At 45.1% G+C, this 16881-nt stretch overlaps 1 protein-coding gene and 1 long non-coding RNA gene across 2 annotated transcripts; both read right to left on the bottom strand.

Annotated features, from left to right (window-relative positions):
• Positions 1-371: 371 nt before the first annotated feature.
• LOC127911945 (uncharacterized) lies at positions 372-1919 on the bottom strand. The gene is made up of 3 exons (XR_008079850.1): positions 1417-1919; positions 1117-1296; positions 372-1056 (listed from the first exon to the last, which is right to left on the bottom strand). It is a non-coding gene; the product is annotated as an uncharacterized LOC127911945 (long non-coding RNA).
• Positions 1920-7065: 5146 nt separating this feature from the next.
• LOC127911910 (uncharacterized) lies at positions 7066-15821 on the bottom strand. The gene is made up of 3 exons (XM_052479959.1): positions 15813-15821; positions 11088-11231; positions 7066-7755 (listed from the first exon to the last, which is right to left on the bottom strand). Exons 1-3 carry the CDS (start codon positions 15819-15821, stop codon positions 7066-7068), a joined length of 843 nt encoding a protein of 280 aa, XP_052335919.1.
• Between the last annotated feature and the right edge of the window lie 1060 nt (positions 15822-16881).

Below are 16881 nucleotides of genomic sequence, written 5' to 3'. Positions count from 1 at the left end.
CCCCCCCACCCCCACCCCCCCCCCCACACACACACACACCCCATACCTCCCTCGCCCCCCACTGTCCCTCGGACAACAAAAAGAGTCAGTGATGTTTGGCTGAAACAGAGAGCTGGTCTTCTTAATGTTTTTGATGTGTTGACCACTTGGGAGGAGGTTCTCGGTCAGTCAACACTGTGGTGTTGTTTTGGTGACGAAGAGAAACAACATCACAGACAGAGAGCTTGCAGGGGGGGCAAGAGAGAGCAAAACAGTAAGCCCCTGAGCGACAGTCTCCTGGAATCTGATAGACCAACAGACAGAGAGGGCATTCAATCAAAACATGAGACAACAACAACAGGAATCTAGGTTGGGGGGGTGAAGGTGTCAGTGTCATGTTGATGGACATGGACTTTGTATAAACTTTTCATCCTCAAAAGAGTTGAGATGTTTTAAAGGGGTGATTTCCCAGTTCAGGAACAAAGGAGGGAAAAGAACCATCGTGTTTATTATACAGTCAAAGGGCTAAAAATGATTCACACACACACACAAAAAAAAAATGTCTATCTATGATTTTCTGGTAACACTTTACTCTAGGTGTCCTTATGACTGTATTCATAAAGCCTTTATGACAGCTATATAACACGTAAAACATCTGTCATAAGTAGTTTTAAAAAGAGTTCTGAGACACGGTCATCCTGTTGTCATATGTCAACTGTTAGTAACGACTGCTAATTACAGTCTGGATGACAGTGTATGTCAAATGTTATGACCATGATACATACGATTCTACAGTACATACCAGATGCTATAACCTTAACAAATGTTATGACCATGCTACATAAGATTCTATAACCTTAACAAATGTTATGACCATGATACATACGATTCTACAGTACATACCAGATGCTATAACCTTAACAAATGTTATGACCATGCTACATAAGATTCTATAACCTTAACAAATGTTATGACCATGCTACATACGATTCTACAGTACATACCAGATGCTATAACCATAACAAATGTTATGACCATGCTACATAAGATTCTACAGTACATACCAGATGCTATAACCTTAACAAATGTTATGACCATGCTACATATGATTCTACAGTACACACCAGATGCTATAACCATAACAAATGTTATGACCATGCTACATAAGATTCTACAGTACATACCAGATGCTATAACCTTAACAAATGTTATGACCATGCTACATAAGATTCTACAGTACATACCAGATGCTATAACCTTAACAAATGTTATGACCATGCTACATAAGATTCTACAGTACATACCAGATGCTATAACCTTAACAAATGTTATGACCATGCTACATAAGATTATACAGTACATACCAGATGCTATAACCTTAACAAATGTTATGACCATGCTACATAAGATTCTACAGTACACACCAGATGCTATAACCTTAACAAATGTTATGACCATGCTACATAAGATTCTACAGTACATACCAGATGCTATAACCTTAACAAATGTTATGACCATGCTACATAAGATTCTACAGTACATACCAGATGCTATAACCATAACAAATGTTATGACCATGCTACATAAGATTCTACAGTACATACCAGATGCTATAACCTTAACAAATGTTATGACCATGCTACATAAGATTCTACAGTACATACCAGATGCTATAACCATAACAAATGTTATGACCATGCTACATAAGATTCTACAGTACATACCAGATGCTATAACCTTAACAAATGTTATGACCATGCTACATAAGATTCTACAGTACATACCAGATGCTATAACCTTAACAAATGTTATGACCATGCTACATAAGATTCTACAGTACATACCAGATGCTATAACCTTAACAAATGTTATGTGTTATTTAGCTGTTATAAAAGGCTTTATGGCTGCTTGTATAATTTATCAAGTAAATCAGTTTTAAACTCAAACACACACACACACACACACACACACACACACACACACACACACACACACACACACACACACACACACACACACACACACACACACACACACACACACACACACACAATCAAGATCATTTGGCGCATCGCATCAAAGCGATTCTAGCCCTTATCGTTTGGCATGGTCTAATTCATTAAGATGAAGAATCAAGAATGTGCTGTTCTGTCTTCACACCTCGATCACAACTCCCCTTCGAAAGATACTTATGCAAGGCTCATGGAATCTCTCTATTGTGTGTGTGTGTGTCAGTTAACAGAGCTGGGAACCGTACTGTAAATAAATGCGTCATTAGATCTCATTTCTCATCTATCACTGATCTTCTATTTAGGTATTCTCTAAACATGTCTATAATATGTCTCGCCCCAGAGTCTTCCCGAAACAGGGGGTGGAGCTGGGGATGGAGAGATACCATATTAGGAGCAGGGGTGGGGCTAGGGATGGATAGATACCATATTAGGAGCAGGGGTGGAGCTAAGGATGCATATATACCATATTAGGAGCCCGGGTGGAGCTAGTCATGGATAGATACAATATTAGGAGCAGGGGTGGAGCTAGGGATGGATAGATACCATATTAGGAGCAGGGGTGGGGCTAGAGATGGACCTAGGGATGGATAGATACAATATTAAGAACAGGGGTGGGTCTAGGGGTGGAGCTAGGGATGGATAGATACAATATTAAGAACAGGGGTGGGGCTTGGGGTGGAGCTAGGGATGGATAGATACAATATTAAGAACAGCGGTAGGGCTAGGGATGGATCTAGGGATGGATAGATACAATATTAGGAGCAGGGGTGGAGCTAGGGATGGATAGATACAATATTAGGAGCAGGGGTGGAGCTAGGGATGGATAGATACCATATTAGGAGCAGGGGTGGAGCTAGGGATGGATAGATACAATATTAGGAGCAGGGGTGGAGCTAGGGATGGATAGATACCATATTAGGAGCAGGGGTGGAGCTAGGGATGGATAGATACCACATTAGGAGCAGGGGTGGGGCTAGGGATGGACCTAGGGATGGATAGATACAATATTAAGAACAGGGGTGGAGCTAGGGATGGATAGATACAATATTAGGAGCAGGGGTGGAGCTAGGGATGGATAGATACCATATTAGGAGCAGGGGTGGAGCTAGGGATGGATAGATACAATATTAGGAGCAGGGGTGGAGCTAGGGATGGATAGATACCATATTAGGAGCAGGGGTGGAGCTAGGGATGGATAGATACCACATTAGGAGCAGGGGTGGGGCTAGGGATGGACCTAGGGATGGATAGATACAATATTAAGAACAGGGGTGGAGCTAGGGATGGATAGATACAATATTAGGAGCAGGGGTGGAGCTAGGGATGGATAGATACCATATTAGGAGCAGGGGTGGAGCTAGGGATGGATAGATACAATATTAGGAGCAGGGGTGGAGCTATGGATGGATAGATACCATATTAGGAGCAGGGGTGGACTGGGACCAGAATCTGGCATTTCTAATACACCAACCCATTTTTTTCCTGAGAGTCCCACAACAGCCCATTTTATTCCTTTCGGAATCCATTATTAGTCAGATAATGATCATTTTGCACAGAAATTCCAAGTAAATTGACCAACCCATCTGGGCAAAAAATGGACGAACCCATCTGGCATTATCCTGACATGGAGCATCAAAGGCATCAATCTAAATGTGTTATTTAGCTTAGCCATGTGGAGAAATGCTTGGCCAATCATTTGGCTGAAATTGAGCTCTAATTATCTGGTCTTTTTATGTTGTGTTTGTTTTCCAAAAGGTGTGTGTGTGTGTGTGTGTGTGTGTTTGTTTTACAAAAGGGTGTGTGTGTTTGTGTTGGAAGGTGGTGGTGGGTGTTGACATGCATAGAGAGGAAACTCCTCCCCATTATCCCCAATTCTCCTCTTGGTTTCCTGGTTTCACCCCTTCTCAGGGACAACAAGAGAACAGTCGAAACTGAGAGGTGTCATATGGTGGCCTGCCGATGTGTTTGTGGTGCGTCACCGCAGGGCAGGGCTTATGGTGTTTATGGTATCCCCTCGGGGAAGTCGAGTCACTGTTTATCTTTAATCCCGCCGAGAGCATGTCCTCCGGGAACATCAGGGTCGAGGAGAGTGGTCTATGGGGAGGCTGCCCCCCCATCAGGGTCGAGGTGAGGGGTCTATGGGGAGGCTGCCCCCCATCAGGGTCGAGGAGAGGGGTCTATGGGGAGGCTGCCCCCATCAGGGTCTATGGGGAGGCTGCCCCCATCAGGGTCGAGGTGAGGGGTCTATGGGGAGGCTGCCCCCCATCAGGGTCGAGGAGAGGGGTCTATGGGAGGCTGCCCCCCATCAGGGTCGAGGTGAGGGGTCTATGGGGAGGCTGCCCCCCATCAGGGTCGAGGAGAGTGGTCTATGCGGAGGCTGCCCCCCCATCAGGGTCGAGGTGAGGGGTCTATGGGGAGGCTGCCCCAACTCAGGGTCTATGGGGAGGCTGCCCCCACACAGAGAGTAGGTGGAGGACAGGGGTCTATGGGGAGGCTGCCCCCCATCAGGGTCTATGGGGAGGCTGCCCCCCATCAGGGTCTATGGGGAGGCTGCCCCCCATCAGGGTCTATGGGGAGGCTGCCCCCCATCAGGGTCTATGGGGAGGCTGCCCCCCATCAGGGTCTATGGGGAGGCTGCCCCCCTATCAGGGTCTATGGGGAGGCTGCCCCCCTATCAGGGTCTATGGGGAGGCTGCCCCCACACAGAGAGTAGGTGGAGGAGGAGGAGTCTATGGGGAGGCTGCCCCCACACAGAGAGTAGGTGGAGGAGGAGGAGTCTATGGGGAGGCTGCCCCCACACAGAGAGTAGGTGGAGGAGAGGGGTCTATGGGGAGGCTGCCCCCACACAGAGAGTAGGTGGAGGAGGAGGAGTCACCCCACACAGAGAGTAGGTGGAGGAGGAGGAGTCACCTCTCTGTTTTCGACTGTTTCTTTCCCGGAACCTATTTGTCCAGATCTGGTACCACTCCTGTCATGAAACATCAATCAAACCTTTTGCAGTGTAAGCATTTTAAGAAAATAAATCAAAGTTCATTTGAGTTGGCTCTTCTTTAGTTCTTCTGCCCCCACCCCCAAAAAAAATTAACGTGAAAAAGTTGAGCTGACCCGGACTTATGGTTTGTGCAACATTGTAACCTATGTTTGAGACCAACGCCTGGCCTGGCTGTGTGAGACCAACGCCTGGCCTGGCTGTGTGAGACCCAACGAGTGGCCGTGTGAGACCCAACGAGTGGCCGAGTGAGACCCAACGAGTGGCCGAGTGAGACCCAACGAGTGGCCGTGTGAGACCCAACGAGTGGCCGTGTGAGGCCCAACGAGTGGCCGTGTGAGACCCAACGAGTGGCCGAGTGAGACCCAACGAGTGGCCGAGTGAGACCCAACGAGTGGCCGTGTGAGACCCAACGAGTGGCCGTGTGAGAACCAACGAGTGGCCGTGTGAGAACCAACGAGTGGCCGAGTGAGACCCAACGAGTGGCCGTGTGAGACCCAACGAGTGGCCGTGTGGGAACCAACGAGTGGCCGTGTGAGAACCAACAGAACCGACGCGTGGCGGTGTGAGAACCAATATCTCTCACAGAACTAAAATGAGATTCGCTTTGATTCGCTTTGATCTGTGGATGTAGCCCATTAACCTACAGCATAACCTACAGTCGGGAACTTGCAGCAAATCTGTCAGTGAACAGCACAAAGCCAAAAAAACAGGTACTTTCACCTCCCCTTGAGCTATTGTTTTGAATAATGTACCCTACCTCAATAGGAGCGCAACGATTTGCAGACAGAGACAAATATGACTGAATATTATTTCCACACAATGTAGTAGTGAATGATGCGACAAAGAGGTGCTTTTAATACAATAGATTGGCTAATGCTTAGCCTACAAAAACACACGGATGATTGTTTCCAAGTAACGTAATCTGTGGGACACAAAAATACTTTCATCCCAGAATTGTCTAACTGACCTCCTGCTTCTGCTTGAAGACCACAATGATCTCTGCTGGGCCCACTTCCAAATTTGCATCTGGGAAGAGGGGGTGGGGGTGGGGGGGGGGGGGATCTTGTAAATACCACAGCTAGAAAGTACTGGAATAGGGAGTGGGGCTGGCAGTGGACTCGGGTTCTGGGATGGGGTGGGTAGGGTGCAAATGGGGAGTCTGGTGTTGCAGTGGTGGAACAAGTATCCAGTTGTGATACTTGAGTAAAAGTAAAGATACCTTAAAATAAAATGACTCAAGTAAAAGTTAAAGTCATCCAGTAAAATACTAGAGTAAAAGTCTAAAAGTTTTTTGTTTTAAATATACTTAAGTATCGAATGTAAATGTAATTGCTAAAATATACTTAAGTATCAAAAGTAAAATAGTAAATAATTTCAAATTCCTTATAATAAGGAATGGGCTGGCACGTAGCCTCGTGGTTAGAGCGTTGGACTTGTAACCGAAAGGTTGCTAGATCGAATCCCCGAGCTGACAAGGTAAAATTCTGTCGTTCTGCCCCTGAACAAAGGCAGTTAACCCCACTGTTCCTAGGCTGTCATTGTAAATAATAATTTGTTCTTAAACTGACTTGCCTAGTAAAATAAAAGGTCAAATATCTATGTAGATATATAATTAATGAGCAAAGCAGATGGCACGATTTTCAGATAGCCAGGGGCACACTCTGACATACTTTACAGATGAAGCATTTGTGTTTAGTGACTTCGCCAGATCATCAGTAGGGAGGACCATTTGATATGAATAGGACCAGTCCTTCCAGTCCAGCTCAGCATTCCAAATGGAACTACTACTTGTGGGTGTCAAGGAAAATGTCTAGAGTTGAAAAGTACATACTTTTCTTTAGGAATGTAGTGAAGTAAAAGTTTTCCAAAATATAAAGAGTAAAGTAAAGATACCAACAAAAAAAAACTACTTAAGAAGTACTTTAAAGTATATATATATATATTTTTTTTACTTAAGTACTTTATACCACAGTGTTTATAATATTACAGCCATTTCAGAGAAACATCCCTAGGAATCTCTGTCAAATGTGTATAAAACGTGACATTTACAGAATGTGTTGGGAGTCCGGGGGTGTGTTGGGGTCAGGGGGTTCCGGGGTGTGGTGGGGGTCCAGGATGTGGTGGGGGTGTGTTGGGGTCCAGGATGTGGTGGGGGTGTGTTGGGGTCCAGGACGTGGTGGGGGTGTGTTGGGGTCCAGGATGTGGTGGGGGTGTGTTGGGGTCAGGGGGTTCCGGGGTGTGGTGGGGGTCCAGGATGTGGTGGGGGTGTGTTGGGGTCCAGGATGTGGTGGGGGTGTGTTGGGGTCCAGTATGTGGTGGGGGTGTGTTGGGGTCCAGGATGTGGTGGGGGTGTTTTGGGGGTCCGGGATGTGGTGGGGGTGTTTTGGGGGTCCAGGATGTGGTGGAGGTTTGTTGGGGGTCCGGGATGTGGTGGGGGTTTGTTGGGGGGTCCGGGATGTGGTGGGGGTGTTTTGGGGGTCCAGAATGTGGTGGGGGTTTGTTGGGGGTCCAGGATGTGGTGGGGGAGTGTTGGAGGGTCCGGGATGTGGTGAGGGTGTTTTGGCGGTCCAGGATGTGGTGGGGGAGTGTTGGAGGGTCCGGGATGTGGTGAGGGTGTTTTGGCGGTCCAGGATGTGGTGGGGGTTTGTTGGGGGTCCGGGATGTGGTGGGGGTGTTTTGGGGGTCCAGGATGTGGTGGGGGTTTGTTGGGGGGTCTGGGATGTGGTGATGGTGTGGGGGTGTGTTGGGGGGTTCGAGATGTGTTGGGGGGTCCTAGGGTGTTAGACAGGGGGGTCTTCACAGACAGACAGTTGGAAGGCATTAGGTTGGCAGGCAGGACAAATCCGTGTCAAACGCAGCTGTTGCCGACGGCGATTGATATTAGCATTCCACCCCATCCCACACGACCCCTAACCCCTTCATCCCATGTTCTATAGTACTTCTTCCATACAGATTGTTCTGCATAAGAATATCCTATTATAGACCTAGAGACTAGTATGGGACCTTCCTAGGGACATTAAGACTCAAAGGGGGATGTTGTCTGCCTGCCTACCTGTCTTGCTGTGTTTTTAATAACTACCCACTTCTCTGTAACTACAGTATGTTAACACACAACAGAAGGCTTCAGACCTCATTCCTTGAGTCCCAGAACATTGTTAGTTATCAGGACTGAACAACTAGGCCAACTGGCACTTTTCTGGCTAATTTCAGGCATATGTGCTGCTCAGGTAGACATACGGTGAAGCAATTATCCCAAATGTTAAACATATTTACAGATGAGCTGCAGTCACTGCAGTGTGTTCATGATGACGACTTGAGGAATGCCATAGTGGTAAACAAACAGCTTCCATTACTGAGAAAGTTGAAGGAGTTTTCTTCACTACGAACAAAACAACTGCATCAGTTGGTGGGTTGAATGGAACTGAGTTTGTTTTGGAAAGGAGGATGTGTTGTGTAGCTGTTCTGTTGAACGCTTACAGATGAATGTTCTGTTCTGTGCTGCGCTGCTTCCATTTACTTAATCCCGCTTCCAAAACTGGGCGAGACAAGAGTCTGTGAGAACAAAACACAACTCCAAAATCAACTACGTGAACGCAAAGACGTTTCACCATGTTCATGTGTGAATGTGAACACTGGCAGGTCTTGCTGTGGTTGTTCTTTCACTCACATGCTAACATTAATGTCATACCATCCTTCGCCTCAACATGCTAACGTTAGCATTAACGTCATACCATCCTTCGACTCAACATGCTAACGTTAGCATTAACGTCATACCATCCCTTGAGTCAACATGCTAACGTTAGCATTAACGTCATACCATCCTTCGACTCAACATGCTAACGTTAGCATTAACGTCATACCATCCCTTGAGTCAACGCGCTAACATTAGCATTAACGTCATACCATCCTTCGACTCAACATTCTAACGTTAGCATTAACGTCATACCATCCTTCGACTCAACGCGCTAACATTAGCATTAACGTCATACCATCCTTCGACTCAACATGCTAACGTTAGCATTAACGTCATACCATCCTTCGACTCAACATGCTAACGTTAGCATTAACGTCATACCATCCTTCGACTCAACATGCTAACGTTAGCATTAACGTCATACCATCCTTCGACTCAACATGCTAACGTTAGCATTAACGTCATACCATCCCTTGAGTCAACGCGCTAACATTAGCATTAATGTCATACCATGCTTCGACTCAACATGCTAACGTTAGCATTAACATCATACCATCCTTCGACTCAACATGCTAACGTTAGCATTAACATCATACCATCCTTCGACTCAACATGCTAAAGTTAGCATTAACATCATACCATCCTTCGACTCAACATGCTAACGTTAGCATTAACGTCATACCATCCTTCGACTCAACATGCTAACGTTAGCATTAACGTCATACCATCCTTCGACTCAACATGCTAACGTTAGCATTGATGTCATACCATCCTTTGTTCATAAACTAACATTTTCATAGGAATGTTCCCGTGATGCGCAAGGAATGTTTCCAAGAGACCATTCCCTTAATGTCAAGTAGACCTTACCCAGAACATGATTACCATGTTCTCAGAATTTAAGATTATAAATGTTCTAGACAAGTTTCATGGGAACATTGCATGAATGTTCTCCTAACCCTCAGAAAACTGTACACGGGAATGTTCTTGCAACGTCCTATAAAACGTGTCGAGAACATTAATGTTCTATATTCTAAGAACGTTGTAACCACGTTCTAGATAAGTTCTGCTTGACATTAAGGGAATATTCTCCTAACTTTAACACCATGCTAAAAAGGTTCTCAGAAGTTTTTCTTTGCTAACATAGAATGTTCCCTTAACTAACGGAAAACTGGACATTCAAACATTATGGGAACATTACGGGTAACATTACAAAAACGTTCTCTCTCCCTAGAATTGTAAGCTATGATGTCCTTTGCTAGCATAATGATGTAGCATTAGCATCATATCCTTGCGGGTAGCCCTGTTTCTAATGTAGCATTAGCATCATATCCTTGTGGGTAACCCTGTGTCTAATGTAGCATTAGCATCATATTCTTGCGGGTAGCCCTGTTTCTAATGTAGCATTAGCATCATATCCTTGCGGGTAGCCCTGTTTATAATGTAGCATTAGCATCATATCCTTGTGGGTAACCCTGTGTCTAATGTAGCATTAGCATCATATTCTTGCGGGTAGCCCTGTTTCTAATGTAGCATTAGCATCATATCCTTGCGGGTAGCCCTGTTTATAATGTAGCATTAGCATCATATCCTTGCAGGTAGCCCTGTTTCTAATGTAGCATTAGCATCATATCCTTGTGGGTAGCCCTGTTTCTAATGTAGCATTAGCATCATATCCTTGTGGGTAGCCCTGTTTCTAATGTAGCATTAGCATCATATCCTTGCAGGTAGCCCTGTTTCTAATGTAGCATTAGCATCATATCCTTGTGGGTAGCCCTGTTTCTAATGTAGCATTAGCATCATATCCTTGTGGGTAGCCCTGTTTCTAATGTAGCATTAGCATCATATCCTTGCAGGTAGCCCTGTTTCTAATGTAGCATTAGCATCATATCCTTGTGGGTAGCCCTGTTTCTAATGTAGCATTAGCATCATATCCTTGCAGGTAGCCCTGTTTCTAATGTAGCATTAGCATCATATCCTTGTGGGTAGCCCTATTTCTAATGTAGCATTAGCATCATATCCTTGCGGGTAGCCCTGTGTCTAATGTAGGATTAGCATCATATCCTTGCGGGTAGCCCTGTTTCTAATGTAGCATTAGCATCATATCCTTGTGGGTAGCCCTGTGTCTAATGTAGCATTAGCATCATATCCTTGCAGGTAGCCCTGTTTCTAATGTAGCATTAGCATCATATCCTTGCAGGTAGCCCTCTTTCTAATGTAGCATTAGCATCATATCCTTGCGGGTAGCCCTGTGTCTAATGTAGCATTAGCATCATATCCTTGTGGGTAGCCCTGTGTCTAATGTAGCATTAGCATCATATCCTTGCAGGTAGCCCTGTTTCTAATGTAGCATTAGCATCATATCCTTGCAGGTAGCCCTCTTTCTAATGTAGCATTAGCATCATATCCTTGCGGGTAGCCCTGTGTCCGTGTCCTCCAGTAGTCTGATTAGCTGGGTAAAGTTCTCCTTCACGGCCACCATGTTGTTTGTCGTACTGCCCTCCAGGATCCAACGCTTCCCCTTGGCTAAAGGCTCCAGCTCGAAGTATTTCTTTATCTGGAAGACAGAATGGGGGGGCATTAAACCAAAGTCAACTCAAACAGCTTATGTCCTGCCTAAAAAAACATAAGCTTAGCAGCCGCAAAGCCACAACACAGGCTTCCCCAAGGAGATATGTCAGTCTGATCTCTGGGAAAACTAGTAATGCGGATTCTTGGCGTGGGCTTGGCTGTTGGTAACATTTGATTATCAGTATCATATGTATGTGTTTGTGTGTGTGGGCGTGTGTGTGTTTGGGGGTGAGGAGGAGGAGGGAGGGGGGGGGGAGGCCTTCTGAAGACACGAGAACTTGCATTATTAGTTGATGTGGATGTTTTGAACCTGCCTCCGTCTGCCTTCCTCTCTGCCTCCGTCTGCCTTCCTCTCTGCCTCCGTCTGCCTCCCTCTCTGCCTCTGTCTGCCTGTCTACCTGCTGTGTCTGCCTGTCTACCTGCTGTGTCTGCCTGTCTACCTGCTGTGTCTGCCTTCCTCTCTGCCTCCGTCTGCCTGTCTCTGTCGATCTGCCTGTCTGTCTACCTGCTGTGTCTGCCTTCCTCTCTGCCTCCGTCTGCCTCCCTCTCTGCCTCTGTCTGCCACCCTCTCTGCCTCTGTTTACCTACTGTGTCTGCCTTCCTCTGTCTGCCTGCCTCTGTCTGCCTGCCTCTGTCTGCCTTCCTCTCTGCCTCCGTCTGCCACCTTCTCTGCCTCCGTCTGCCACCTTCTCTGCCTCCGTCTGCCACCTTCTCTGCCTCCGTCTGCCACGCTCTCTACCTCTGTCTGCCTGTCTCTGTCGATCTGCCAGCCTGTCTATCTGCCTGTCTGCCTGCTACCCAGCCAAGTCAGTGGTAGTATGTGTCCATGTCTGTGTTTATGTCTATGTCTGTGTCTATGTCTATGTCTGTGTCTATGTCTGTGTCTATGTCTGTGTCTATGTCTATGTCTGTGTCTATGTCTATGTCTATGTCTGTGTCTGTGTCTGTGTCTGTGTCTGTGTCTGTGTCTGTGTCTGTGTCTGTGTCTGTGTCTGTGTCTGTGTCTGTGTCTGTGTCTGTGTCTGTGTCTGTGTCTGTGTCTGTGTCTGTGTCTGTGTCTGTGTCTGTGTCTGTGTCTGTGTCTGTGTCTGTGTCTGTGTCTATGTCTGTGTCTATGTCTATGTCTGTGTCTATGTCTGTGTCTGTGTCTATGTCTGTGTCTATGTCTGTGTCTATGTCTGTGTCCATGTCTATGTCTATGTCTGTGTCTGTGTCTGTGTTTATGTCTGTGTCTATGTCTGTGTCTGTGTTTATGTCTGTGTCTGTGTCTGTGTCTATGTCTGTGTCCATGTCTATGTCTGTGTCTGTGTCCATGTCTATGTCTGTGTCTATGTCTGTGTCTATGTCTGTGTCTGTGTCCATGTCTATGTCTGTGTCTATGTCTGTGTCTATGTCTGTGTCTGTGTTTATGTCTGTGTCTATGTCTGTGTCTGTGTTTATGTCTGTGTCTATGTCTGTGTCTATGTCTGTGTCTATGTCTGTGTCTATGTCTATGTCTGTGTCCTCTGAGTTGACAAGTCTGTCCAAGTAGAACGTTAGTTTAACAACAAATGAAGTCTCCTCTCCTCTGATCTCCTCAGCCTGGCTGACAGGCTGGCCCGGGGCCTGGGTGGAAAGCCGAGCGGACCCACTGTGAATAAATCAGTCTCCAGACTCCAAGCCCTCCCAGCTCTAACCTCCCCACCAGCCCTGGCCCGGCCCTCCCAGCTCTAACCTCCCCACCAGCCCTGGCCCGGCCCTCCCAGCTCTAACCTCCCCACCAGCCCTGGCCCGGCCCTCCCAGCTCTAACCTCCCCACCAGCCCTGGCCCTGCCCTCCCAGCTCTAACCTCCCCACCAGCCCTGTCTGCCTGCCTGCCTGCCTGCCTGCCTGTCTGTCTGTCTGTCTGTCTGTCTGTCTGTCTGTCTGTCTGTCTGTCTGCGGGTTGTCTGTAGCAAAGGCCCTCTACTCACACACGCACATACACACACAGACATACACACACAGACATACACACACACAGAGACAGACAGACAGACCAAATATGGCAGTGTGTCCTTAGGGTTAAGATAACGATCACTGCAGTACGATAGTTGTTACACTATGGCTGGGGAGTAAAGGATGACGTGTCATCTATGAAGGTGAATCATTAACAATGATTTGAGCGTGCAAAATAGATTTGTAGTTGTAAACACAAATTGGATGTGTTGCGAACATCATTTGTAGTACCGCAATAGATTAGATAAAGTTATTTTGCAAGCTATTTTAAGATAGCTAGCTAGCTGGCTTGATTCTGTATGGAGCCATAGATAGATAGCTAGCTAGCTTGATTATGTATGGAGCCATAGATAGATAGCTAGCTAGCTTGATTCTGTATGGAGCCATAGATAGATAGATAGCTAGCTTGATTCTGTATGGAGCCATAGATCGATAGCTAGCTAGCTTGATTCTGTATGGAGCCATAGATAGATAGCTAGCTAGCATGATTCTGTATGGAGCCATAGATACATAGCTAGCTGGCTTGATTCTGTATCGAGCCATAGATCGATAGCTAGCTAGCTTGATTCTGTATGGAGCCATAGATTGATTATGTATGGAGCCATAGATAGATAGCTAGCTAGCTTGATTCTGTATGGAGCCATAGATAGATAGCTAGCTAGTATGATTCTGTATGGAGCCATAGATAGATAGCTAGCTAGTTTGATTCTGTATGGAGCCATAGATAGATAGATAGCTAGCATGATTCTGTATGGAGCCATAGATAGATAGCTAACTAGCTTGATTCTGTATGGAGCCATAGATAGATAGCTAGCTAGCTTGATTCTGTATGGAGCCATAGATAGATAGCTAACCAGATTGATTCTGTATGGAGCCATAGATAGATAGCTAGCTAGCATGATTCTGTATGGAGCCATAGATAGATAGCTAGCTAGCATGATTCTGTATGGAGCCATAGATAGATAGCTAGCATAATCATTAGAAAATGAACCATTCACCTGCTAAGACCTAGCAACGTACATACATACCATGATTTATTGATCACCCAGTTAGATCTGTAGTTTTAGTAGAAGCACGGCTGAAGGTAGAAAATGATTTGTTTAGCTTTGACATTGGCTGTATTCTGTGAATCTGTACTGCCCTTTGATTAATGTATGTACACTGAACAAAAATGTGACCTGGATATGGTCTTATGAAAAAACATTTGAAATTGAGTTTTTTTTTTTGAAAGTGGATAAAAGTAGACACCTAGAGCTACAAAATGGTATATCATACAATGCATTTTTTGAGGAACAATGGGTAAGTAATTCTGCTTTGAAAGTTGATCAACTTGTAAACTCACTTTTAAAAAAAAATGGCCTTAGAATGTTTTGGTACTACGACTGGAAAGCTCTTCTTTGTCTACACCCAATCAGCATCGTTCACACCCTCTTAAGCTTTAGCCCCACCCATCTCGTTTCTCTCTCAGAGCGTTCAGAGCTTCACCCTTGACGCTCTGGCTGATGATTTGTTTACCTCTGGATAACATGAAAACTGCCTAACCAGCACTGCTGGCAACAATTACATTACGCTTTTTTGCCGATGTTTACTGTCACCGGCCATATTCAACGGGTGTTGTACACTTTAGCTTAAGACATGTAGCTAGCTAGTTAAACAACAATGAACATAGTGCCAAATCATGTCGTTACTACCCTGCATGAATCTGCTGGGAGCTAACCAACCAGGTTCAATGTTAGCTAGCTAACATTAGGCTCTAACTAGCAAAGTAAAAGGTTCTGGGATACGAATAATAACGTCATACATATAACGTTAGCTAGGGAGCCAGCCAGCTAACGTTAGCTAGCTAGCTAACAGTACACTTTAGCTTAATATGTAACCACTTTCTGTCAAAATTACCCGCATACATCATCATGCATGATGGCCGCGTCTCCCTGTCATGGATGCCATACCAAGGTTGCCCTTAGTTTGAAGATGTAATCCAGATGTAACCCGCTCCACTACACAATACTTTTTTTTTAAAGCCGCCTTCAACAGGATTACCAACACAGGCTGACCAACTCAAGTAGACAGAAGCCTTCTATATGGCAGACCAATCCGAACTCCGAACTCCGAACTCGGCATGTCCAGCCCACTCATTGTCTCAGCCAATCATGGCTAGTGGGAAGGTTGCTGACTTTTTCTGTGGCTAAACCAAATAATTTAACCATTTTATTCATATTTACAGAAGTTTATTATTAAGGCACATTAAAGCTCACATGTTCCAGAAGGCATTTCTGGCCAAAATCGCATTTTGATAAAAACATATATTTTTTTCAACGTTTAATTGGCTCTCCTGTGAAGTCAAGACTTGCCCCATACACCTAGTTTCCTGAAACAGGTCACAAATATGACTCGAATGTGGCTCGGATCACCGTGGCTCGGTTTAGCTTGACGACAGAGGGGAGAAAGTTACTTAACGGAGAAGTTTGCTTTCTTACAACCAAATCTCTATTTTTGTTTTTAAATTACATTTTATATTTTTGGGTCCAGACACTTTTAGTTGTTGTTGCAATTTCACGTTTATTTTATTTTTATTTTTTAGAAAACTTACCGCAACCATAGCAACCAGTGATTCATTTCCTCATCCTCGTTGTGCAGAAAAAAAACATTAACAAAATGCTCCAAAAACATAAAAAAATAAATGTTTATTACTATTATTATGCTTTTTATAACTATATGTCATGATTAGATGTGCTTTATGAACAACATAAACACATGTCATGTAAATCGTTACAGAACAATAAAGATGTACTTTAGGGACGGCCACTCTTGCATTTAGCGTTAGCCTCTTTTGTTTTGTTGCATGGTTCATTCATTTGGCCTTAAGACACGTTGCCTCCTGCCAATGTGTTCCTTAAACAGGACGTCCTGTACAGGAAAGGGAGGACGTGACTGGCCGCCAACGGTGAGAACACATTGTTATTCACACCTTTTAAAAATAAAAAAAACACTTTCCTCATTAAACACCTGTGTGTTGTCGTACCACCCTGTCGAGTTGTCAGCGTTTCAAATTCAGCCTTAGAAAACCGAGCCTGCGTAGGAATCTCTGAGCAAAGTGCACTCAAGGAAGTATGCTGATGAAATGTAACTGTTTGCCAACATTCAAGGGGGGAATAGAAGTCGAATCCCACAAAACAGAAACCTTTTACCACCACCTAAAGGAGTGTTCAGTGGCTCACCTGACCCCTGACAGTAAAGCTGTTTAGCTCCAGACGACCAGAACAGAACAGCTTCCTGAAACCTAAAGCTTTAGTTCAGAGGCTGTCAGCTGTGACAACTGGAGGAGCTATATCCCGTCCAGACCTCCACACCGTTACAAAAAAACAATGGTTAGACCGTAATTGGAGAACTTTTAATTTGATGCTGTGGTATAAAGAGTAGGTGTTTCTGGGATCGTTCTAGTTCTAGAGTTTGAATGTGTCAAAATTGACTACAAAGTGTAAAAAGTAACATTATGTCCATGGCATTATGTCCATTAAGTCCGTTTTGAGAGGTTCAGGAAAAACAGTGAATGGCATGGAGAATTAACCCTCCGCCCATGTCCCTTAATTAATGTTGATGATGTGGTTGTTACTGACAAGGAGTGCATTGGCTGAGCTCTTTAATCACCCACTTTAATC

This window comes from Oncorhynchus keta, chromosome 25 (assembly GCF_023373465.1).
Source record: "Oncorhynchus keta strain PuntledgeMale-10-30-2019 chromosome 25, Oket_V2, whole genome shotgun sequence".
In the NCBI taxonomy this organism is placed as follows: domain Eukaryota; kingdom Metazoa; phylum Chordata; class Actinopteri; order Salmoniformes; family Salmonidae; genus Oncorhynchus; species Oncorhynchus keta.
Note: the sequence above shows the minus strand (reverse complement) of the source record. Positions and strands in the feature narration are given on the sequence as shown.